General features: G+C 44.4%; 1 protein-coding gene across 1 annotated transcript in view; it reads right to left on the bottom strand.

Moving 5' to 3' along the window:
• Positions 1–25655, bottom strand: part of LOC147612596 (uncharacterized) — a 171645-nt gene that overhangs the window by 92352 nt on the left and 53638 nt on the right. Inside the window, exons 3-4 of the mRNA XM_086783536.1 lie at positions 23974–24120; positions 23770–23891 (exon numbers count right to left, since the gene is read on the bottom strand). Of these exons, the coding sequence (XP_086639662.1) occupies positions 23770–23891; positions 23974–24120 (269 nt within the window). The remainder of the gene's footprint in view (positions 1–23769; positions 23892–23973; positions 24121–25655) is intronic.

The following is a 25655-nucleotide window of genomic DNA, read 5'->3' as shown; positions in this document are numbered from 1 at the left end:
TGTTTCCGGGAAGAGCTTGCTGCAAGCGGACACAATACACCCACAAATAGAGCAGAGAACTTGACAAGCATAGAGAGAGCTTAGAGTTGGCGATGTGTCACCAGCCTGGACACTTCCCAGTCTGAAAGGGGTCTGGTGGACTCCAGGATGTTTAAATATTTGGAAAGTACAAGCTTTGGGAATGGGGGATTATCCTAGAATACAAAGGACCACGCTCCTAAAATTTAGGAGAGTTGCTATTTTTGGCCCGACTCCGATGGAAATTCTGTTCGCGTCATTACATTTGGAATTGAGCACATACCAAGAGTTGGCAAAGTGCCTGTGACAGAATGTCTACCAGTTGGGATATTTTTAGAGATAAAGTTTATGGAAGGATCCATCTCTTAGATTGGGACATGTGGCAAGAAAGTGGATCAAAGTGAGACAAGTGGCCTGACACTTGTTAGAAAATGGATCAAAATGAGACAAGTGGCCTCACACTTGTCACTTCAGCTATTGTGTGGCTCTCCACTTGTCATTGTAGCCTTCTCTTGCCATTTTAGCTCATGGGAGGCTCAAATCTATAAATTGGAGCCCCCTCTCTTCATTAATGAAGGCTCTCTTGCTGCACACTAGCCTCTACCACCGTTGAAGGTTTCTCTAATGATGGCTACTCTCTTTCTCTCTCTCTTGAAGGCTGCCCATGAAGAATACCGGCTGTTGGGGACTGTTTTGGAGGCTTCCATCGCGAAGAAATACTAAAGGCAAGGGTATTCAATCATTTATTATGATTTCTAGCCATTGTATGTGTTGTACCAGCATTTGTACTTGCTGTACCTGCTGTACCAGCCACCGTATCGGCTGTACCAGCCAATGCACTTGCTGTACCAACCACTGTACTGGCTGTACCAGCCACTGTACTTGCTGTACCTGCTGTACCAGCCACCGTACCGACTGTACCAGCCACTATACTTGCTGTACCAGCCACTGTACCTACTGTACCAGCATTTATACTTACTGTACCTACTGTACCAGCCACTGTACCAGCTGTACCAGCCATTGTACCTGCTGTACCGGCTGAATGGAGAGTTGTACTTGCTGTACCCTTTCTATTGCATGAAGACCCGTGGTTTTTGGGGAAGAATCAGTACCCACACGGAGGTATATGGATTATATTGTTGGCTCGGCATTTCTACAGCCTATGTTCCGGCTTGGTTGCCTCGTGTTGGGCTGTGTTATGGCATTTGTATATGGATAATCCGGCATCTCCCGTGGGGAGAGTAAGGCCCTCAAAGCTTGTACATGATATTATTCTCCTTGGGTAATAAAATACTCCAAGGGGGGGGGTCGGCCCATTCCGGCCTCTATGTGGTGTCACATGTGCAAGATCCATTTTCAGCATTTGTGGATGTTTTGTCCAGCTTTATATTTTATGCAAAGTGATGATGTATATGTGTTAAGGCTGTGGCCATGTTTAAATGTTTTAATATGCATTGATGGTATCAACAAGTGTGTCAAAGGCCCTAGTCCCCCGGGCACCGCCGCTGCGAGTTACACGATGGAAACTTACATTTCAATATGTGTGAGAGAAAATCTTATTAACTAAAGTAAAAGCCCTAAATCAAAGGCCCAAAGGGGTCCAACCATAAGGTGCCATGTGTCCTATAAAGGTGTAAGTGACTCGTAAGGTTTAAAAACCACTCAAACTAAGATGCTATAAGGCCTAGTGTGCCCAATACTAATACCTCCTAACTCCTACATACAATACCACTACAAATGTGCATTCTCCTACAAACCCCCCTTGTAATGGAAATCTATATGTACAAACTAGATCAATTCCCAAAAGAAATCAAGCCGAAAGCATTGCAAAAAGCTTCAAACTTCTCATCAGGAAGCATCTTAGTGAAGAGATCCAGCAGGTTGTCCTGTGATGGACAATAGATGAGGCTAATATCACCTGCATGTAGTCTCCCCTACACATAATGATAATGTACCTCTATGTGCTTAGTCCGTGCATGGAAAATTGGATTCTACGCAATAGCCATAACACTCTAATTGTTTGTAAGTAGGGGAGTAGCACCCTATTGATGGCATGCATGAAAGAATGGGTATTATGTAATGATACCCACAAAGAACTGTTGCAAAAACTGAAACACTGTGTATGGACAGCAAGCATAAAAAGAGAAAAGAAGATCACTGCTAAATATCACCAGAAAAAGTTGTACATGACGTGGAGCGGCACGAGGGAGGTCCCGTAGGTGCTGCCTATCACTATAAAAGCTGAAACAAGATCTAAGAATGAGGCTAAACCTAGCCACCTTTATATAGGTGGGAGAGGAGCTGGTCGGCCAGTAGAAAATCAAAGTACTGGCCAACAATGCATAAAAATGCTGAAATGATGCCTAAAAATAGGAAAAAAATATGTAGTGCCTAGATACATATGCGGGGCTTCAAATGGAGCCAAATACAAGCATGAATGTGCATGGGAAAGTCCATCTGAGGATGAAATAATTTCCAACACCTCCTCTTCAGCGCCAAATGGGTGGACTAACTCCGACACACTGCAAAAAAAACCTCCAAAGAGTCTAAAGGAACACCCTCCTCATAAAAGGCACAAATCTCACAAAGATATGGTACATCTGAATACCGAGAAGGTCTCTAGAAGAAGCTACAAGAAGATCGAGAAGATATCAAAGACGAAACACCAGGATCAATCTGGAGAGAGATGCCCTCAAGAGATGGAACCATAGATGGCTCCGAAAAATGTGGTACCTCCTCTTCATCTGCAAAACAACAACAAGTATCGGGACCGAAGTAGAATCCTCCTTTGAAGAAGAAGGAAATGAAACAACCACCGGAACAAAAGGATCATCAGTGATAGCTGAATTTGCCAAGGTCGAAGTAGGAACAAGCTCCAAGCTAGTGGAAGATGCCTCCTGAATATGTGAGGATATCTCATCCACCTGCTCTATAGAAGAACCACTATTCTCCTTTGAAAGAGAGGAGAGAAAATATGCAATAATAGCATCAGCATGTAACAACACAAGGGAAGGAAGATACTCATCCAAAGGAATGAGAGGAACTAATAAGGTCTCTATCAGAAACTCCTGTAAATAATCCTCTTTTGCGGATAGGGCATTGACTTCTAAATCAGAAGTCTCATGTGTGACCACCAGGATGGACTCATCCTGCTCCTGTGAAGATGAAAGAACACGAGGATCATAGGCGGCAAGAAAAGAAATCTTGGCATGAGACTTCGTACTCTCCTCTGTCATTGGTGAAGTATCTGAGCCATCCATCGTTGGTGACTTGTTGACGATGAAAACAAAAAGGTATTTATAAGAATATATTCATAACATTTTTTTAAGATTTTATTTTTGTAAAGTAATTTTTTTCATTATTTACAGGTTGAGATAGCAGATGATGGATTCCTCGGTCGAGGTGGAGGTAAACAAACTTTTGTTGGTAGAGACTCAGCCCTCGACCACTATATTTCAAGGATAACTCCAAATGTGTCATTTACCAGATCTTCTTTTCTCTTTTTATGCTTGCTGTCCATACATAGTGTTTCAATTTTTGCAGCAATTCTTTGTGGGTATCATTGCTGCTGAATATCACCAGAAAAGGTTGTACATGACATGTAGTAGCATGAGGGAGGTCCCGTAGGTGTTGCCTATCACTACAGAAGCTGAAACAAGATCTAAGAATGAGGCTAAGCCTAGCCACCTTTATATAGGTGGGAGAGGAGCTGGTCGGCCAATAGAAAATCAGAGGACTCGCCAACAATGCATAAAAATGCTGAAATGATGCCTAAAAAAAGGCAAAAAAATATATAGGCAAAAAAATATGTAGTGCGTAGATGCATATGCAGGGCTTCATATGGAGCCAGATACAAGCATGAATGTGCATGGGAAAGTCCATCTGGGGATGAAATAATTTCCAATAATGCATAAAGGTCATCAAGTAACCTCCTCAACCATATGCACTCAACTGTGGCGGTGAAGACTGCTCTATACTTAGCTTCGCATGAAGATGTCACCACTATGGGTTGCTTTTTGCTAAGCCATAAGATGGAAGAATTCCCAAACAAAAAGCCAAAACCACTGGCCAACTGTCGTGTATCAAAGTCACCATCCCAATCTAAATTCTTGTACGCGCAAACCTGAAAATCACCCCCCCTAGCATAGAACAATCCATAAGTACCCTAGAGTTATCTGAAAATGCACTTGTTGACAGCTTGCCAATGCTTAGCCCTTGGGCTATGCAAAAATTTTCTCAACAAGGAAACACCATGAGCTATATCTGGCCGTATCGAACACAAATATATAAGGTATCCCACAGCCTAGCTATACATGGTAGCATCAAGAGGCTCACCTGCTTTATACTTGTCTCGACTGGTATGGCAATAGGCTTGCAATCCTCCATGCATAACCTTTTCAAAAGCCTCCGAACGTACTTTGATTGAGACATAACAATGCCACCATCTTGCTGCATAAAATGGATGCCCAAATAGAAATGTAACCGACCAAGATCTGACATCTCAAATGCCTTCTTCAATTCAGCTTTGAAAGCTGAAATTTTCAGCTCATTGTTCCCTGTCAAGATCACATCATCCACATATGGGATGGCTAAGACAATGACTGAACCGTCTATCTGCACATAAAGAGTACTCTCAGTGGGACTATTCTGGAATCCCTAGCTCACCAAATGTCATACTTGCACCACAAGGGCATTGTCGCAATTCTCAAGAGCACTGTCATAAGGGGTGTGCAAGTCCAAACAAGGTAAACGCAAACAGTTAAGAAGCATCAGGAAGGTCACGCATGCATTAGGTGAATGCTCAGCATTTAGCCCATGGAAGTTAGGTCCTCAAAGGAGTACCTCAGTGGCTTCCCGGCATAGTTGTCTGCCAAATTTGCCCCGCTCATGAGGTATGTAAAATACAGTTCAGTACGAAACTATGCAAGTGAAACTAATGCAAAACTATTCTTTTTTTTAATGGCCGTTTTTTTTGGTGACTTTTATTATGCCCGTTTTCTTTCTGCCTGTTTTGTTTTACTATTTTTTATGGCAATTTGGGCAATGGGGGATTTCTACCTTGCCACCTTCTCTTGACTTTGCATCACTAAATGTGTACAAATATCTATTTTTCAAGTGTTTTTTAAAGTGGACCATACCTCTCTCGAACTTATTTTTCTGAAATAAAAAGTACCGGTACCATTTTTTCATACATTCGTACCTAACAACTATACTTCTAGAGAACAACACAAGCTCAACCTCAGTCATCATTCATAAGTAAGTGCGTTCAAGGAGTAAGTGCGTTCAGGGACAAGGGTATGCATGCAAGAGGACAACATTGAAACAGATGCACAGTCATGGAGTGGAATTAGAGGCTAAACAAGAGATTCAGTTAAGTTGCCACGAAAGAAGTATGACAGAGTTGGAATCCCAAAGCAATCAAGGGATGATGACACTTATCCAAAGCAAAGACAAAAAAAGTTGGATTCCCGTCATCAAGCTCAACAGGAGGGGATGTCACGTGCACAAGGCAATGCCATGTCTAATCCCTAATCATATCCCTCATTAGGCAGCAATATTAGATGCATTTAGGGCATCTTCATCATCATGTATGAAGTCGGCAGTAGTTCAACACACATATATCAAGTCGGCAGCATTAGAATATCAATCGACAGCATTGTGTGAGAGTCGGCAGCATTTATCGGTAATTATGGTAAAGAGTTTGGCATTTTATGTCACACGTCATGATAGAGGACAAATCAGCTAGCTGACAACAACTGAAGCTGGCCAACCAGCATCCAAACATCATATTAATAGAAGTGTTGGAAATTATTTCATCCCCAGATGGACTTTCCCATGCACATTCATGCTTGTATATGGCTCCATTTGAAGCCCTGCATATGCATCTAGGCACTACATATTTTTTGTTATTTTTTTGCCTATTTTTAGGCAGCATTTCAGATTTTTATGCATTTTCAGCTAGTCCTCTGATTTGCTACTGGCCGACCAGCTCCTCTCCCACCTATATAAAGGTGGCTAGGCTTAGCCTCATTTTCATCTATCTTTTCAGCTTCTACAGTGATAGGCAGCATCTACGGGACCTCCCTCATGCTGCTCCACGTGATTTTTCAGGTGATATTCACCAGTGATCTTCTTTTCTCCTTTATGCTTGCTCTCCATACACAGTGTTGTAAAGTTCTTGCAGCATTTCTTTGTGGGTATCACAGCATAGTACCCATTCTTTCATGGTATCAGAGCGGGAAACATCTATAGGGACCTGCGTTTCTTTTCCCATGCTGCTGTTGACTGTTTACAGCATATACGAGCTGTTCACTTGCTGCGTTCCTTCATCAGTAACCTGTGTTTTATTGTGGAGCTGCGGGACTCCCTCAAGTGCTGTGTTTTTCTTCCTACAGAGCTCTGTTTTTTCTCTTGGAAGTGACGGCTTCTGGAGATCACCATTCTCCCCTCTCGGGGATTCTCTTCTCTTCCCCTACTCACAATTCACAGGTGTCCTCTACACAGATACCTATTCCCTCTACCCAGATTCTTGCGCCCTTACCCACTACTTCTTCTCTCTTGTATCCACTACAATTTACCCACCCCACCACTTCTCTTCGTTCTCCTCTTCCACTGTATCTACCTTCTTCTCTACCATCCTATGCTCCTCCCCAACTCAGTGATTCTATGAAGCTGACATCCACCAGTCATACATGGTCCTATTATACCAAACTTCTTCTGGAGAGTGCTGGTGTATGGACTTTTGTCTCTACACCTTCTTTAGTGGATCCAGCATTCCGAGGACAGTTGGATGCTCGTGTTCGCCTCATCATCACACACTGCATGACTCCCAACATTAACGCTCAGTTCATCTCTTCTGAAAGTAATGCACAACAGATATGGCTTGAGATTCAGAGGAGGTATGGTCATGTTTCCTCCGTAAAGATTGCCAAGTTGGAAGTAGAGCTTGAGAAGTTGACGATCACTGATTCCGACAATGTCACTGAGAAGATTGGGGAGTTCTCTCGGCTTAAATGACAACTTGAAGAATTTGGGAGCGCTATCAATAACCCCGTCCACAAGTTACTAGGTAAAACTTCCTTCTTCCTTTGATGCTTTCAAAGATACCATATAATTTTGTGAACCTCTCCCCTCTTTTGAGGAGGTCTTGAGCTACTTACATGATAAGTGCTTGATGACAGGCAAAGGGAAGCCGGAATCTGCATTTGTTACCCAGGACAAGGGCAAGACCAAAGGTGTGTTAAAGTTTTGTGCACCTCAAGTGAAATGCCCAAGTGATCCTGCTTTACTTATGTTATTTGTGTATTATTTTTTACTCATTTGACATGTGAACTGGGTCGGGCAAATTCATTGGGTGGCTATTTAAGCACCCTTGCCCCTTATTGTAAAGACACGTAATATATAATTCACTGCTGCTTTGGTCATACGAAAGCTCTCTCTCTCTATCTCCTTGCGTTTTCTCTCTCTTTCGCTCCCTACCTGCATTTTCCATCTGCCAACGTCTACTCTCTCGGCTCTCTCTTATTGCTTCAGCGCGTGCGTCTTTGACATGGTATCAGAGCAGCAGGCTCTCAACCCTCGGACACAAAGCACGAAGGTGGGCAGTACTGCAGAGAAGGTGCTGTGAGCAACCGTGAGCAGATAGCCATTTTTATTACAGACAGCAAGTGAGCACCAGGCTGCGTTTCTGGGTGGCACAAGCTTGCACACCAAAAGCAGCACGCGGTTTTTTGTTGCGGTGGCAAAGCAGGGCAGCCAAGTATTGGCAGCTGCGTTTCCTTGCAGACAGAGCAAGCAGCAATGCGAGTGTCTTGGCGGCTGTAACAAGGCAGAAGTCAAGCACTACAGCAAGGTGCAGGCAGCGCAAGGTGTTGAAGGTGGCCACTACAAGGCGGCAGAGAGCGCGGAGGAGAAGAAGCGACACACGTGGCTTGGGCAGCGTTTCATAAAAACGCTACTGCTCTCTGTGCTTGGCAAACTTTGGAGCGGGCAGACCGGGTCGACTGAGAAGAGATGGACGGAGTTTTCGAGATGGGACTCCCGTGTTCGAGCAAGGACGACAAACTAAATGGCGACAATTATGCGCATTGGAACTTGATCATGAGGCTATTGATTAGCAGAAAAGGCTTATGGGACATTGTTGATGGCTCGGAGGAACGTCCCCGAAGGGATAGCAATCGGTTCACACGTCTTCAGGAGGAGGAGTTTCTCAAATCTCTTGTGGATTGGGATGCTCACAATGCGAAGGCGATGTCGGCGATTGCAGAATCTCTCACCAAGGAAATTTCCCCTGCCATTCAGACTTTAAAGACTGCCAAGGAAATGTGGTCAAAGCTTGCAGGAATGTTTGATCGAGACTCAACAATGCGAGCAGTAACCCTTCTCGGCCAGTTGTTTTCCATCAAGTTTGAAGCCGGGACCTCTATGCAGTCATTTCTAATGAAGGCAAAGGTTATCCATGATCAGTTATCGGCTATGAATAGTGCGTTAACTAGTTAGCTGCCTTGGTTCTTACGAAGTTGCCTGAGGAGTACGAGATGGTCTCGAGGGCATTACGCTTACAAGTCACGAAGGAAAAGCTGGAATTTGATGATCTCAGCTCTTTTCTTATTGAGGAGGAAGCAGTGCTCATTTCCCAAGGCAAGATTTGAGTTCCGAAGGATGTAGAAACGGCACATGCTGCATCGGAATCCAATAAGAAGTCTAGGAGCCGTTGTTATAAGTGCGGAAAGCGAGGGCATTTGGCTCGGGATTGCAAATCCAAAGCTAAAGCTCAAGGCTCGACGAATGACAAAGGCAAAGGCAAAGCTGACGAGGATGACAGTGACAGTGATTCTACCAGAGATGCTACGGCGTCTGCCGGTGTGGCGAGGACTACACTGGCACATGCTCCAGCATTCTAGCTTGGTGGATGGATGCTACCATGTGCTTCAGCCAGAGAGAGGCATGTGAGTGGCAGAGAGGGGCAGTCTGTGCTCCCGTTTTGATGACTTGGACCCGTGTGTCGGAGTTCAATTTCTGGGTGTTTGGATTCGTGTGTCAGAATTCAAAGCACTAGGCATCTGGCAAGGAACCAACATGGCGTATAAAACAATATGGATATGCTGCAGTCATTCATTGTTGTTTTCGGGATTATGGACCAAAGTTCATTATCTTGTGGAGTTTTTGGACGTTGTTAGGCATTTTTTGGTAATATTTTCTTGGCATATGTACACACTCATGCATGGCATTTACAAATAAAGGGTGTCCATCTCCAAGGGCCAAAGGGGGTATAAGGCCACATGTGAACGGATCTAACAAAAATATGCAATGTGTACAGTTAGTTATTGGTTTACCTTGATAAATAAGAAATGGAAGGGGTATGAGATGAGAATCAGTTTCACAAGGCAGGTTTTAGCACTATCATATGTGAACAAGGATGTTGACAAATAATGTGAGCATGCAAAGCACTATTTTTTTAAAAAAACTGGATAGGGACCCATTAGAGGAGGTCAGCTACAGTACCGGTCCTTGGCATTTCATGGGAAACAAGGTATTTGTGGTCCACAAGATGTTATTAAAAAGGTGCAAAGTCTTCCTTGAATGCAAGAGTCACCATGGAATTTAATACAAGGCTTGCTAAAAATAGAAGGTGGCCTTGGATTGTTTCAAAAATTCCTCAACTAGCCTCAAAATTCAAAAGGGCGCCGCGTGGAGGTGGGGTGAGCTCTCTGACAAACGTTGGAGTATTATGAATAATATAATGCTCTTTGGTTGAACGGGCAGCGCACGCTGGTGTATAAGAAGAGGAGGGGAGCAAGCTCAAGAGAATAGAGATGTTACTCGCAGCTCCAATGCTCTAAGTGCAGCCCATGTGCGTGGAAGAGCGCAGCTGTAGTTTTTATAGTGTGTGAGGGAGAGCTCAGCTCTAAGGTTTTCAGAGAGCTGCGCTGCACTCTCTATTGGTGTGTAGAAGGGCTCTCAGAGTTTTCAAAGAGTGAAAGGGAGAGCTCAGCTTTTCTAAGATCCTAGGAGAGCTGCGCAGTACATGTGCGCAACCCATTGTGTAGGAAAGAGGAAGTGTAGCTGTAGCGCAGAGTGGGTGTGGGGAGAGTTCATTACTCTAAAGCTCAGAGAGTCTGCACAGCTGTTGTGTGGGAGAGCATGTGTTCTGATTCTCTCAAAGAGCTGCGCAGTACCCGTGTGCATCCCATGCTTGTAGAGAGGAGGAAACGTAACCTTCTGTAGTTTGCAGCACGTGTGTAAAGGAGAGTTGCGTAGTGATGAGGCTCTCAGAGAGCTGCGCAATCCATGTTTATGAGAGTGTGAGAGAGCTCGTAGTTTCCAGTGTGTGAAGGGGAGCTGTAGTTCTAATGTTCTCAGAGAGCTGCAGCCCATGTGAGTAAGGGGAGAAGCGCAGCCTTTGTGTGAGAAGGCGCCGTCTTCAAGGTGTGAAAGCTGTGTGTTTTTTTTTCCTTATGAGTAAGAAGCTGCTCTCTGTGTTTGAGAGAGACAGGAGATGAGCTCGTTTTCTTTGAAGAAAAGTACCCTCAGAACAGCCCACGGCACTCCAGTTTGGGAGGGGAGGAGAAGCTGCAACGCTACTTGTATGAGTGAAGAGAAGGTGCCACGCCTAAAGAGTGCGGCTCTCTGTCATGATGACAGCCCATGCAATGTAAGTGACGGCTGGCCAATTTTTTTTGTTCCCTTTTTTGTGAAATAACTCATATACCTAGGAGGAATCACCAGTTTGTGGCTTTGGAAAACCCATGTATATGATAACCAGCTCTCTGATTTTTGTGGGAAGCTCATGTGTATGAGAAAGACAGCTCTCTGGTTTTGCTTGAGAGAATATGTATGTATGGTGGTATGCTTCTTCAACAGACAGACTGAAGACCATAAAGTGATTGTGCCTCCTAGTCACACACTGCTTGCCAGGTTGGGAGAATTGAAGTTCCTTATTGATGTTGTCTTTTCTTGGGAAACTGAAGTTTTGCAGAAAGCTCATACTTGATGGAATGTAACCTTGTTTATGTCAAGTGGTTCTCTCACCATTTCTCTGTGGTGATCATTTTGCTTATGGCTGTGAGCCTATTTCATAATAAGGGTGCACCCCTATATGCATATGTATCAATTGAGTAAAGGGTGGCAGATGTTGATGTGCCCATCTCCCCTTGCATGTCTTGAGCAAATGTATGTAGGCTTCCCCCAGTTGCTTGGAAAATTGAATGAGGGTAGAGACAAGTCTCATGCTTGAGATGTTAAATGTTGTGTCAGCTCACTGAGTAGTTGACTTGTGCCCCTTTTTCTTGATGTTGGTGTGTACTCCGAACTGTGGAAAGGCATTGCTATAGAGGTGTTCCGTGTCTCTCCGCCTCCCTTCACAGTTTTTGGTGCCCCCACTGAGGAGCATTCCAAGAACCTTCAGTTTACAAGACTGAAAACATGTGCATGTGATTAATCTCAGTGAATGACTGCTGTACCAGGACAGTGGTGTGACAGATGCCTTCTAAATCTGTGCTATATTAGCTTGGTTTGACAGCCAATTGAAATATGGTTTACATGCTGAAATTCTTGGGATTGGTGCCGTTTCACAGTTGATGTGTTGCCTAAAAATTCTGGTAGAATCGGGAAATTAGCCAGTCGTGCCTCTTGGGAGTTGGATGGCCACTCTCAATGGATAATCACAACGGACTTCAATTTACTCCTTTCCATTTTACCCAAAGAATTCAGATAAATGTTCATGTGGACAGAAAAATTTTCTTTCAACAGCGTATGGCATATATGTTTGGGCCAAAAAGACTGAGGGAAATATTGGAGTCTCCTTTGCCGGTGGTAATTCCAATGATTAACTATGCAAATTCGTTTGATGTGGATGTGTTCATCCTCTTCTAAATCGGAAGTGTTTTGAAGTTTTTTCTGAGAATTGATTTAGTAGAGGGTTTTGTTTTTGCATCTGTGTCAAAAGGGTTTTTTTTGGGTAGCAATGGCTTTCCCGTATCCAGAGTTTCATGGAAAAAGTGACGAGAATGTGGAAGAGTTCTTAGAAAACATGGAAGTTGCATGCATAAGCAACCATATCCAGATACCCGCTCAAATGTTACGCCTTTTGCAAATCTGTTTGAAGGGTGATGCACGGAGCTGGTGTAAGGGTTATGAGGAGGAGTTGCAGAGGGCTGATCCACCTATGCCATTGACATGGGATAATGTCCGACAAGCTTTAACAGCACAGTTTGTGAAGGTGAAAGATCCAGACAAAGTTTGGCATGAAATACAGGAATTGAGACAAAGAAAAGCGGAGCCCATTGATGATTACATCAAGAAGTTTTCCATATTATGGGAGAGCTTGTGTCAAGCCTTGCAGCCACAAGTGCCCCCACCAGATATGATGAAGAAGGATCGGTTCTTGGTTGGCCTCAAGGAAAACCTGCGTTGGAGGGTAGAATTGAAGAAGCCAAGAACATACGAGGATGCATTGGAGGTGGCAAGGAACAAAGAGTGGAAGTTGAATAGACTAACTCAATTGGGAGTAAGCTCACTACCTATGGTGTCAGAGATGAAGCAAATGGATTCCATGCAAAGTCGGGTTCCAGAGGAGGTTCATCCGGCAGATGCGGTTTCAGTAACTACTCAAGTTGTGCAAGCAATGGTCACTACTGCAGCACAAGATGATGAACTGAGGCAAGACTTGAGGCAAGTGGTTGGTTTGATGAAGAATCTTAGCCTAAATATGTTAAGCAATGTGGGAAATAATCGAGGTCGTGTGAGACTTGCAAATCAGCTAGGAGGTGAAGGACAACCAAAGAATGGTTTTGGTGGACAGAATAACGGCAGGGGTTGGAGGCAGTTGCCCACATGCTATAACTGTGGAGAGCTTGGTCACATCAGCCCACAATGTGATAAACCACCAAGAATGGGTGGAGATATGTATCCATTGCCTGCACAGTTGCCGAACCGGTCAAATGATTATGGCATTGAGATTAAGGGTGAGGCAGGACCTAGTGGACTGACTAAGGAGGACAAGGGAAAGACAAAAGTGTTAAGTGTGGTCACCTTGGAGAAGGCAGCAATGTTGGAAGATACATTGGTAATGCCTATTGGGAAGAGAACTACAGAGGATAAAGAAGGAAGAAATGAAGCAGGTCCCAGTAGGAAGAAAGGGAAGAGTCATGAGGGTGAAGATGTGAAAGCTAAAAGAAAAAGGAGAGCTCGCCGAAAATTTCACGTCTCAGATTTTCCACTAGGGGAAGGGCAGGATAGCTATGACTTGAAACAGGACCTGAGCAGTAGGAAGGCAGACGTGACCTTTGGACAACTAGTGGAAATGATACCGAAGCTGAATCGCCAATGGAAGAAACTAGTCAGCCCGCTGGGGAAGGAACCCAACAGAGGGTCAGTAAGAGTGTTGGCCATTGATGAGTCTTCAGACATTTGTCCCATAGTGGATGTTTGGCACAAGAGGAAGAATCTTGGGCAGGGATACGTGGATGGTGGTGCACAAATTTGTGTAATCACTCAAACATGTGTAGAAAAGATGGGCCTGACAGTAGAAGGAGTTTCAGGATTCCGCATACGACTGGCAAACCATCAAAAGATCAAGTGTCTAGGGGTAGTGAAGAGCTTGGAAATCGAAGCTTATGCAGTCAAAACGGTAGTAGATTTTTTCATGTAATGCCAGCAGGATTAGGGGCTTATCCTATCATCCTTGGAAGACCATGGCTACGCGCAGTGCGGGCCGTTCAAGATTGGAGACACGGTACAATCAGCTTATATGGGGAGACAGGGGGCAAAAGATTATTTGACATGAGTAGCAGGAAGCCACTAGATGAAGATTATGAAGAAGGGGAGAGTCCAAGTAGTGAGGAGTCTTCCACTGAGTCAGATGAAGACAGTGGCACCACCACTAGTAGTGAGGGAGAGGTAAATGTGGCATTTCTGATGGTGGACAGGATCTTTGAACAGACCAGCATAGTCGCATCCATGAAGAGGATTGAAGATGAGTCTAAAGGCCCATATGAGGTGATTGAAGAGCTAATGCAACCCCAGGTGAAGCTGCACGAGAAACACGAATTGATGGCCAGGATGATTAGCACAGATCTCTCAGTTGTGGAGAAGGAGAAGTATTTAAAGATGTTGTCAACATATCCAGACTTATTCATCACATCTTATGAAGAAGTTCGGGGCTTCAAAGGGGAAGATTTGCACATAGAGCTAAAGGAAGGAGCCAAGCCAGTACGTCAAAGATTAAGGAGAATGGGTCCAGAACAGATGAAGGCTTTGCGAGAAGAGGTGGACAAACTACTAAAGGCTGGTTTTATATGCCCTGTGGAGACAACAGAGTGGGTGAGCCCAGTCGTGGTCACTCCAAAAAAGGACGGAAAATGGAGGGTTTGTGTGGATTTCAAACCTTTGAATGCAGACACAAAGAAGGATCTATACCCACTACCTTTCATTGATCAAATCCTGGATTCAGTGGCGGGTCATGAAAGATACAGTGTGTGTGATGGGTTTTCAGGCTATTTCCAGTTGAAGATTGCTCCAGAGGATCAGAAGAAGACTACTTTCATTACACCATGGGGCTGCTTTTGCTATACAGTGCTACCATTTGGGCTAACAAATGGTCCAGCTCACTATCAAAAGAGAGCAAATTGGGCGCTTCTGCCATTCATTGGAAAATGTGTACAGGATTTCATTGATGATTTTTGTGTCTATAGCACACGAATGGATCACTGTGAAAAGCTGGAAATGGTGCTGGAACGATATAATGATTGTGGTGGCCAACTCAATCCCAAGAAGTGTTTCTTTGCAAAACCAAGGGTTAAATTGTTGGGTCATATGGTGTCAGAAAATGGCATTGAGGCTGATCCAGACAAGGTCAAGGCAATCATGCTTCTTCCTTCTCCAGAGTCTACAAAACAGTTGGCAACATTCATTCAGAAGGTAAAATACATGGCAAGATTCATTTCATTGTCCTCACAGCTTTTATATCCATTACAACAGGTGGCAAAGCACGATCCTTTGCAATGGGATGACAAATGTGAAGAGGAGTTTCGGAGAGTCAAAGAAGTCTTAGGGGAGATGACAGCGGTGCAGGCTCCAAATTGGGAACAGGTTTTTTATGTGAATCCTTCAGTAGGAGAGGATGCTATTGGTGCTATGTTGCTGCAAAAAGGGAAGGGGAGCCAATATATGCACCCCGTCTATTGTGCTAGTAGGGTAAAGTCAGTAGCAGAGAGGGGACTGTCAGAAATAGAGTTGGTGATGGTAAGTGTGGTGTTTGCTTGCCGACGGTTTCGCCAATATCTTTTGACAAAGCCATTTGTATTCCTAACTAGCTACACATTCTTGCCTCAGCTCATCAATGGTGTAAACATGTCTAAGGCAGTGAAAAAGTGGGTGATTGAATTGCAGGAGTTTGAGTTCTCTTTCTTGGTGGAAGAAAGTAACAGAGCTACTTTGGCAGACTTGTTAACTTATAAGGAAAACCCTGTGCTTGTCAAAGAGGAAAGTGTTAGAAAGGTAGAAAATGTGGCAGAAGTAAGCAATGCTCATGTTTTGTTCTTTGATGGTTCATACAGGAAGAGCCATGATGCAGCTTCTGGTGGTATAGCTCTTTATGACCAGCAAGGTAAGCTGATTTGTAAAAAGGGATTCAAAGTTGATGCTCATACTAACAATGAAGCAGAGTATTCTACATTGGAAGCAGGGCTAAACATTTGCATTAAGCATGGTGTAAAGAGACTATGCATAAGAGGTGATTCTCTACTGGTGGTAAAGCAAATACTAGGAGTATGGAAGAGCAAAAACCCTGCATTGAGAAACAAGTGTTTTAAAATCAAGAGCTTGTTGAAGGAGTTTGAAGCATGGGGCATTCGGCATGTGGAGCGTTCTCTTAATACAGAAGCACATGAAGCAGTACAGGGAATGATTGGCGAGCTATATGTGTTAAAAGCAGATCTGCCACTTTATCGGGGTCGTGAAAGTCTGACACTGGAAGAAGAGTTTTTGTTGACAGGAGTCATTCCCAAGGACATTGAGAAGGCAAAGAAATATGGGTTTGTACGCAGAGCTTGCAAATACAAGCTCATTGGTGACACCTTATACATGCAAGGGGTTGACTTGGTGTTAAGGCGTGTACCATGGAAGGAAGAGCTGTACAGAGTGCTTGAGGAGAATCATGAAGGAGCATGCGGTGGCCACTTTGCATTTAAAATCACATTGCACAAAATCTTACAGGAGGGTTACATATGGCCAAGTATACAAAAAGATGTGCATCACTGGTGTAGCTCATGCAAAAGGTGCCAGGCATTTGGGAAACGAGTTTTAAAACCAGAGTTGCGCAAGACAATCTTGGCCTTTGACATTTTTGAGAAGTGGGGAATTGATGCAGTAGGACCCTTACCCATTACCAGCAGGGGGAAGAGTTATATTTTGACAGCTGTGGATTATCTTTCCAGGTGGGCAGAAGCTAGAGCAGTGAAGCAAATTACTGCAAGAGATGTTACAAAGTTTGTTTATGAAGACATCTGCTGTAAATTTGGGGTGCCCTTGGAGCTTCTTTCTGATCAAGGGCCTGGTTTTAGAGCTGACTTGCTAGAATACTTGTGTGCCAAAATGCGGATTAAGCATAATTTTACTACTCCTTATTACCCGCAGTGCAACGGTTTGAATGAAAGATTCAATGGTGAACTTGTACACATTCTTGCAAAGGTAACAGAACATCAGGGCAAGAATTGGGATCTGGAGCTGTTCAGTGCTTTATGGGCTTATCGTACATCGGTGAAGACAAGCACAGGTTTTACACCTTTTCACTTAGTGTATGGCAAAGAAGCTTTGTTACCTGTGGAAGTTGAATTGCCTGCAGTTAAAATGTTAGAAAAGCTGCTAGGGCCATCTAGCAACACATTTAAAGAGAGACTTTTACAGTTACAAGAGGTTCAGCTGGACAGGATGAGTGCCTTGGAACATTATGAGAAGATGCAAAGTAGGGCATTGACAAAGATAAATGAGAAGATTAAGAAGAAGGGTATTGAGGAAGGTGATTTGGTGCTACGCTATAATAGTAAGCTGGATAAAACCTTTCAAAAGAAGTTCCAAGTGAAATGGGAGGGGCCCTTCAGAGTAATGAATTGCTTTGCTAATGGCACATATCGATTGGCTGACCTTGATGGGACCCCACATGTATCAAGGGTGAATGGTTTGCGTCTCAAGTTATATCATGCACGACTGCTGATGGTAGACAAGGATGAAAGAATTGAAGAAGTGAAAAACAGTGTCTTTGAGAACATGGCAATATCAGATACATTGAGTCTCACGACACTGTTTTCTACTGACCATGAATGATCTAGCAGGCTAGGGGATGGGCAAACTATGTTAGGCATTTTTTGGTAATATTTTCTTGGCATATGTACACACTCATGCATGGCATTTACAAATAAAGGGTGTCCATCTCCAAGGGCCAAAGGGGGTATAAGGCCACATGTGAACGGATCTAACAAAAATATGCAATGTGTACAGTTAGTTATTGGTTTACCTTGATAAATAAGAAATGGAAGGGGTATGAGATGAGAATCAGTTTCACAAGGCAAGTTTTAGCACTATCATATGTGAACAAGGATGTTGACAAATAATGTGAGCACGCAAAGCACTATTTTTTAAAAAAAACTGGATAGGGACCCGTTAGAGGAGGTCAGCTCCAGTACCGGTCCTTGGCATTTCATGGGAAACAAGGTATTTGTGGTCCACAAGATGTTATTAAAAAGGTGCAAAGTCTTCCTTGAATGCAAGAGTCACCATGGAATTTAATACAAGGCTTGCTAAAAATAGAAGGTGGCCTTGGATTGTTTCAAAAATTCCTCAACTAGCCTCAAAATTCAAAAGGGCGCCGCGTGGAGGTGGGGCGAGCTCTCTGACATACCTTGGAGTATTATGAATAATATAATGCTCTTTGGTTGAACGGGCAGTGCACGCTGGTGTATAAGAAGAGGAGGGGAGCAAGCTCAAGAGAATAGAGATGTTACCCGCAGCTCCAATGCTCTAAGCGCAGCCCATGTGCGTGGAAGAGCGCAGCTGTAGTTTTTATAGTGTGTGAGGGAGAGCTCAGCTCTAAGGTTTTCAGAGAGCTGCGCTGCACTCTCTATTGGTGTGTAGAAGGGCTCTCAGAGTTTTCAAAGAGTGAAAGGGAGAGCTCAGCTTTTCTAAGATCCTAGGAGAGCTGCGCAGTACATGTGCGCAGTCCATTGTGTAGGAAAGAGGAAGTGTAGCTGTAGCGCAGAGTGGGTGTGGGGAGAGTTCATTACTCTAAAGCTCAGAGAGTCTGCACAGCTGTTGTGTGGGAGAGCATGTGTTCTGATTCTCTCAAAGAGCTGCACAGTACCCGTGTGCATCCCATGCTTGTAGAGAGGAGGAAACGTAACCTTCTGTAGTTTGCAGCACGTGTGTAAAGGAGAGCTGCGTAGTGATGATGCTCTCAGAGAGCTGCGCAATCCATGTTTATGAGAGTGTGAGAGAGCTCGTAGTTTCCAGTGTGTGAAGGGGAGCTGTAGTTCTAATGTTCTCAGAGAGCTGCAGCCCATGTGAGTAAGGGGAGAAGCGCAGCCTTTGTGTGAGAAGGCGCCGTCTTCAAGGTGTGAAAGCTGTGTGTTTTTTTTTCCTTATGAGTAAGAAGCTGCTCTCTGTGTTTGAGAGAGACAGGAGACGAGCTCGTTTTCTTTGAAGAAAAGTACCCTCAGAACAGCCCACGGCACTCCAGTTTGGGAGGGGAGGAGAAGCTGCAACGCTACTTGTATGAGTGAAGAGAAGGTGCCACGCCTAAAGAGTGCGGCTCTCTGTCATGATGACAGCCCATGCAATGTAAGTGACGGCTGGCCAGTTTTTTTTGTTCCCTTTTTTGTGAAATAACTCATATACCTAGGAGGAATCACCAGTTTGTGGCTTTGGAAAACCCATGTATATGATAACCAGCTCTCTGATTTTTGTGGGAAGCTCATGTGTATGAGAAAGACAGCTCTCTGGTTTTGCTTGAGAGAATATGTATGTATGGTGGTATGCTTCTTCAACAGACAGACTGAAGACCATAAAGTGATTGTGCCTCCTAGTCACACACTGCTTGCCAGGTTGGGAGAATTGAAGTTCCTTATTGATGTTGTCTTTTCTTGGGAAACTGAAGTTTTGCAGAAAGCTCATACTTGATGGAATGTAACCTTGTTTATGTCAAGTGGTTCTCTCACCATTTCTCTGTGGTGATCATTTTGCTTATGGCTGTGAGCCTATTTCATAATAAGGGTGCACCCCTATATGCATATGTATCAATTGAGTAAAGGGTGGCAGATGTTGATGTGCCCATCTCCCCTTGCATGTCTTGAGCAAATGTATGTAGGCTTCCCCCAGTTGCTTGGAAAATTGAATGAGGGTAGAGACAAGTCTCATGCTTGAGATGTTAAATGTTGTGTCAGCTCAGTGAGTAGTTGACTGGTGCCCCTTTTTCTTGATGTTGGTGTGTACTCCGAACTGTGGAAAGGCATTGCTATAGAGGTGTTCCGTGTCTCTCCGCCTCCCTTCACAACATGATGTGTTTACTGTTCATGAATGGGGATTCTTGGACATAGTGTGGTCTACAGTTCAATGTTCTTTGAGGCAGTTGGTGCTCAGGATGGCATTTTTGGTGGTGACAAGCTGGTGGTTGCAAATCCGAGGTGTACCTAGTGGTTGGCCACTGCTGGGGTGTCCATGGTAGCTTCTTCATCGACTTGGTATTCCTACTTATGTTCACTATGAGCTGTAGAGAGGGTGTTAAAGTTTTGTGCACCTCAAGTGAAATGCCCAAGTGATCCTGCTTTACTTATGTTATTTGTGTATTATTTTTTTACTCATTTAACATGTGAACTGGGTCGGGCAAATTCATTGGGTGGCTATTTAAGCACCCTTGCCCCTTATTGTAAAGACACGTAATATATAATTCAGTGCTGCTTTGGTCATACGAAAGCTCTCTCTCTCTATCTCCTTGCGTTTTCTCTCTCTTTCGCTCCCTACCTGCGTTTTCCATCTGCCAACGTCTACTCTCTCGGCTCTCTCTTATTGCTTCAGCGCGTGCGCCTTTGACAAGGTGGACGTGGTGGCAACAACAACAAGCAAAAAGTCACCACAAGGTCATCTTTCGATGACGACGATTCTGACAATTCTAACATCGTCAAGGGTTCCAGGATGAAGGATCCTTGTGAGTTTTGTGGCCGACTTGGTCATTCAAGCAAGAGTCCTCCTCCAATGGCTCAGACACTTCACCCACGACAGATGGCTCAGATACTTCACCGGCGAGCAGAGGAGAGTACGAAGTCTCATGCTAAGATGGCTTTTCTTGCTGTCTATGATCCCCTTGTTCTTTCATCTTCACAAGAGCAGGATGAGTTCATCCTGGTGGTCACACAAGAGACTTCTGATTCAAAAGTCAGTGCCCTATCTGCAAAAGAGAATTATTTACAAGAGTTTCTAACAGAGACCTTATCAGTTCCTCTAATCCCTTTGGATGAGTATCTTCCTTTCTCTTGTGTTGTTCCATGCTGATGCTATTATTGTAGATTTTCTCTCCTCTCTTTCAGAGGAGGATAGTGATTCTTCTACACAGCAGGTGAATGATTTTGTTGAGATATCCTCACATATTCTGGAGCTTCCTACTTTGGCGGCTTCTCTCCTGGCAGTTGCTTCTCCTTCTTATGTTTCAAAGGAGGCATCTTTCACTATCTTGGAACATGTTCCTACTTCGAACCTGGCAAATTCAGCTATCACTGATGATCCGTTTGTTCTAGTGGTTGTTTCATTTCCTTCTTCTTCATCAGAGGAGGATTCTACTTCAGTCCCAATACCTCTTGCAAATGCAGAGGAGGTGCCACATTTTTCGAAGCCATCTATGGTTCCATCTCCTGAGGGCTTCTCTCTCCAGATTGATCCTGGTGTTTCGTCTTCGATATCTTCTCGATCTTCTCGTGGCTTCTTCCGGAGACGTTCTCGGTATTCAAACGTACCATATCTTCGAGAGCTTTGTGCCTTTTATGAGGAGGTTGTTTCTTCAGACTCTTTGGAGGATTTTTTGCAACGTGCCGGAGTTGGTCCACCCATCTGGTGCTGAAGAGGAGGTGTTGGAAATTATTTCATCCCCAAATGGACTTTCCCATACACGTTCATGTTTGTATCTGGCTCCATTTGAAGCCCTGCATGTGCATCTAGGCACTACATATTTTTTGTTATTTTTTTGCCTATTTTTAGGCATCGTTTCAGATTTTTTTATGCATTGCGGCAAGTCCTCTGATTTGCTACTGGCCGGCCAGCTCCTCTCCCACCTATATAAAGGTGGCTAGGCTTAGCCTCATTTTCATCTATCTTTTCAGCTTCTGCAGTGATAGGTAGCATCTACGAGACCTCCCTCGTGCTGCTCCACGTGATGTACTACCTTTTCTGGTGATATTCAGCAGTGATCTTCTTTTCTCCTTTATGCTTACAATGTTGTACAATTCTTGCAGCATTTCTTTGTGGGTATCTACTATCACAGCATAGTACCCATTCTTTCAAGAAGTAGCATCATTTCATCTCTCCATCTTGGAGTTGGCTCATGTATAGACAATAGAAGTAGTCAATAGCCCTTTTGGGAAGGCCTATGGCCTTTGTCTATGTACATAATACATATACTAAAAATCAGTCTCTCTCTCTCTCACTTACACTCACACCCAGGGATCATGCTCCAAGGTATTTTTGCCTCGCCATCGCCTATGTATCACATATTACACCCCCATTATGGTACTGGTTGGAGCTAGACAGATCTGCATTGCATTCTTGTATACCCTGCGCATATAGGTTGCATACTAAGCCTCTAGCAGTAGTGCTCCATCCATCACACCCCCCCCACTAGCTCAATACTTTCATAGTTTATTTCATGTTCATTTTGTCCTTTTTTTTTTTGGACATCCAAAAGACATTGACAATTGTACATTGATTTGTCTCATAGGTCAAGTTCGGCCTCTAGTAGACGTTAATACAGCTTTCTTTCTCTCTCCTCTCATGCGTTTTGCATTAAGGTTCCTACAAGGTGCTTAAGAGTTGTGATTAACCGCATGAAGGCTTCCGCTATGTCACAATTATTAGGTCAAAAAGGCAAAACCGACCTGCACATGACTTTCCATCATATCCCTATGTAAAGGAGATCAAAGGTCATGGAAAGGTAGAAATTAGATAGATCTCTCAGGCATCTCACAGGTGCTGGCAACATAGTTGCCAGGCGTTTCATGAAAAAACGCATTTCATAAACATTTGTTTCAATTCTCGGACGTTTCAAAAACGTTTCATACAAAGGGGGGGATACAGGCCCCAAAATTTATATATAAGTTTATAATATGTAAAAAATATGTTGCCTTCCCTATTAAACATGCATCATTTATAGATTAAAACATGTTTACAATTTAAAACTAAAGAATCTGGGTAAACCAGTTACAGTGGGCACCCAACCGACCAATTGGCATAAATAAACTGGCAACATCAAGAATCAAGATCCGGATTCCATCATCAATAATGGCAACTCCTCAAAACTCAAGAAATAATATATAAAGCAGGCTAGCAGCCTGCAGGCAAAAGTGACATAGTCCACCAAGAGGGGGGGGGACAACCACACAGGTGGTCTGTAATGCCAGATGGGGTCACCACCTCTATCAGTAAGAAAAGGGCCAGGCCGCCAAAGCCCCAAGAAAGCTTCTCGCCGCTTCCACATGCGGTCAGAACCACCCTGCAACTTCCCCCACTGACCGCAAAGGGTATGTATGATGTCGAGCCAAATGCTCCTGATAGACTCTGTAGGTGGAGTGTGGGTACCCTCAATAGCTTCGCTGCATCTAGCATGCCGTACGTGCCAGGCTACAATGCTACTGCAAATCTCCCATCTCTGGCATGAGCCTGGTCGCCAGTGGTCTATAGGTGCACTACAAGGGATTGGGCTCATACCCGCGCTCTTAGCCGCTAAAAATGACTTGTGAAGAAAAGTAGCGGGCCCGTGTATCAGCGCGTGTATAATCGCGGCCAGAGACATGCGTGTAAAATCGCGTCTAAAGTACCTCTCAGACGCGTGTATACACGGGTGTATAGCCGCGTTTTTTTACACAGACGCATTAATACACGCCCCTATACACGCTTCTTATTATATTAGACGCGCTTATACACGGGTGTATAGCCGCATCCTGTTCAGTTACCATGTCCCAGACGCGTTTGTACTTGCGTGTATACACGCCTTTCTTTAATTTAGATGCGCTCATACACGCGTTATTGCCAGTTTATACGCGTTAATACACGCGTAATTTCCAGGGTATCCGCGTCGATACACGCAAGTTTTAGCAGTTTTGACGCGTTTATACACGCGAACAGAGAGCAAAAAAAAAAATCCAGAGAGTGCTATTTGGTGCCTGAATACTGTTCCAGCATTCCAGCACCCAATAGCACTCTCTGGTTTAGGGTTTTTGGTGCATTAGACCATCCCATTAGACCATCCACGAAGAACATATGCACGAGGGAGATTAAGACAAGAACGACATGAATGCATACATTGTCATTACACGATTCAAGACAGACATGAATGTAATACTATCGATCAATCAATTCAATATTACTATCAAAATTTCATACATGTATACAAGGGAGTCCATATCTCGAAGTAGCCCATGGCTTGAGTTTACAAAAAAATATATACAATCACATCCTAAATATGGAATGTGATACTACAAGTCTGAGTACTACTCAGACCCAGATGATGACTCGGTGCTCCCCCCATGCTCAGATGAGCTCGCATCGGTCGGAATGTCCGAGGAGTAGTGCTCACGTCCACCCTCTGCAGCGGCGGCCGGTGGATCATCAGCAGCTTGTGCCTGTTCAAGTAATATATAGTATATAAGTATATATATATGCAATTCAATAAACCAAAACCATTCGTTACGAATTTTCAAGTACCTGTCGACCGTATGGTCTCATGGCCAACTCAAACTGCGCGTCCGTAATACGTCCCTCGGCTCTGAAGATGGCCCACGTGTCACGTCTGCTATGCCGGCAAGCATACACAGTATCGTGGGTTGTGGGCTTCCTCCCCGTAACCCGTCGCTGTATCATAATCAACACAATTTGTAAGATTAAAACAATTCATAGAATCAATGAATTAAGTAAACAATCAAATAAAGTGACAGGATACTTACGAACTCTGCCTCCCATGACTCGACGCCGCCAGATCCGAAATGCAAAGATCCAACGGTCTCCATCTGGATCCGTCGTGCCTCCACATGCTGCCTGCTCTTCACGCCACCCTCTGCTCGTTTCTTTGCCTCCTTCCACTCGTGTTTGTGCGCAGTGGTGGCAGGTTTCTCGGCAGGATAGCCACCCGCAGCTACATTTAGCCGGTCATCGTACGCGAGTTTTTTAAGGTGAGATCTTTTATTACTTAAGATCTCCCTTATTCGCGTCCTTCCCCATACATCCGAGAATGTAGCATGTGGGGGATTGGGGTACCGACTGTGTATAGCCTCTATCACCTCCCCAACTAATCGGCTATTTTGATCTTTAAATTTAATAAAACAATTTCTATATGAGTTTGATACTACCCCACGCATGTACTTCATTACCTCCCTCCCCCTCGCATCCATCACTATCCCGCCCCTATCCGTCACATCATAGCAAACCACTCTCTCCATCTCTCTCATCTCCTCCTCTTCCGAACTGTCTCCTCTAACTCTTCTCCCTCTATCTCCTCTCTCACCCCGTGCCCTACTACCTCCCCCACCTCCCCCACCTCCCCCACCAAAGCACCCGCCGCATCCTCCACTCCCACTCTTCCTACTGCTGCGGGTGGAGTCACGACTGGGGGATTGTCTACGTGACGGTGGCTGTGAGCCCTGACGTGACGGTGGCTCTGAGGGAGCACGTGATGGTGGCTGTGAGGGTGTACGTGAGTGTGTCTGGGCGAGGTATGTCTCCTCGGTGGACGTGGAAGAGGAGAAGCTGCATGCCGTCTCGTCGGACTCGGAGGAATAGACGGCACTGGAGTGCCCTGGATACTCGCGGTAGGGGTATAGACACCAGGCAGGGAAGGAGGGGGATGGGCATACATATACTCTGTAAGCTCAACCGGACCAGGTTGGCGCCCAAAGTGATTCATCATCTCCATCAACCAATTGCTGTACGCAAATGGATCGGATGAAGAACCTGGAATATCCATAAAGAACCTGCAACAAATATCATCATGTACATCATGGGCTATCTCTTGACTCACACATTGTCATTACACAAGTCAATTGCCTGCAAACCATGAAATCTGAAACGCCGCAGTTTTCTGTCTGCAGAAACGCGTGTATACACCCGTCAAAAAACGCATGTATACACCCGGCCAAAAACGCGTGTATATGCGCGTGAAAAAACTCTGCAGACAGGTTACACGCGCTTCTACACACGTATGTACACGCGACCTGCGAAAAAAATTTCTCGAAAAGACCGACCCCCCGACAAAGACAGAATGTCCTTATAAAAGGACCAGCCATTGTCGCCCCTGTCAGGATGCAGCAACCCAATCGTGTGCAAAAAGACAAACCCAAAGAGCAAAGAGCAAAGTAAACAAATCTGACAAAAGAGACAAGGCACAGGACAAA

This window comes from Cibotium barometz, chromosome 45 (genome assembly GCF_041138505.1).
Source record: "Cibotium barometz isolate CiBa-2024 chromosome 45, ASM4113850v1, whole genome shotgun sequence".
NCBI classification, from domain to species: domain Eukaryota; kingdom Viridiplantae; phylum Streptophyta; class Polypodiopsida; order Cyatheales; family Cibotiaceae; genus Cibotium; species Cibotium barometz.
This window is presented reverse-complemented; position numbering and strand designations above follow the sequence as displayed.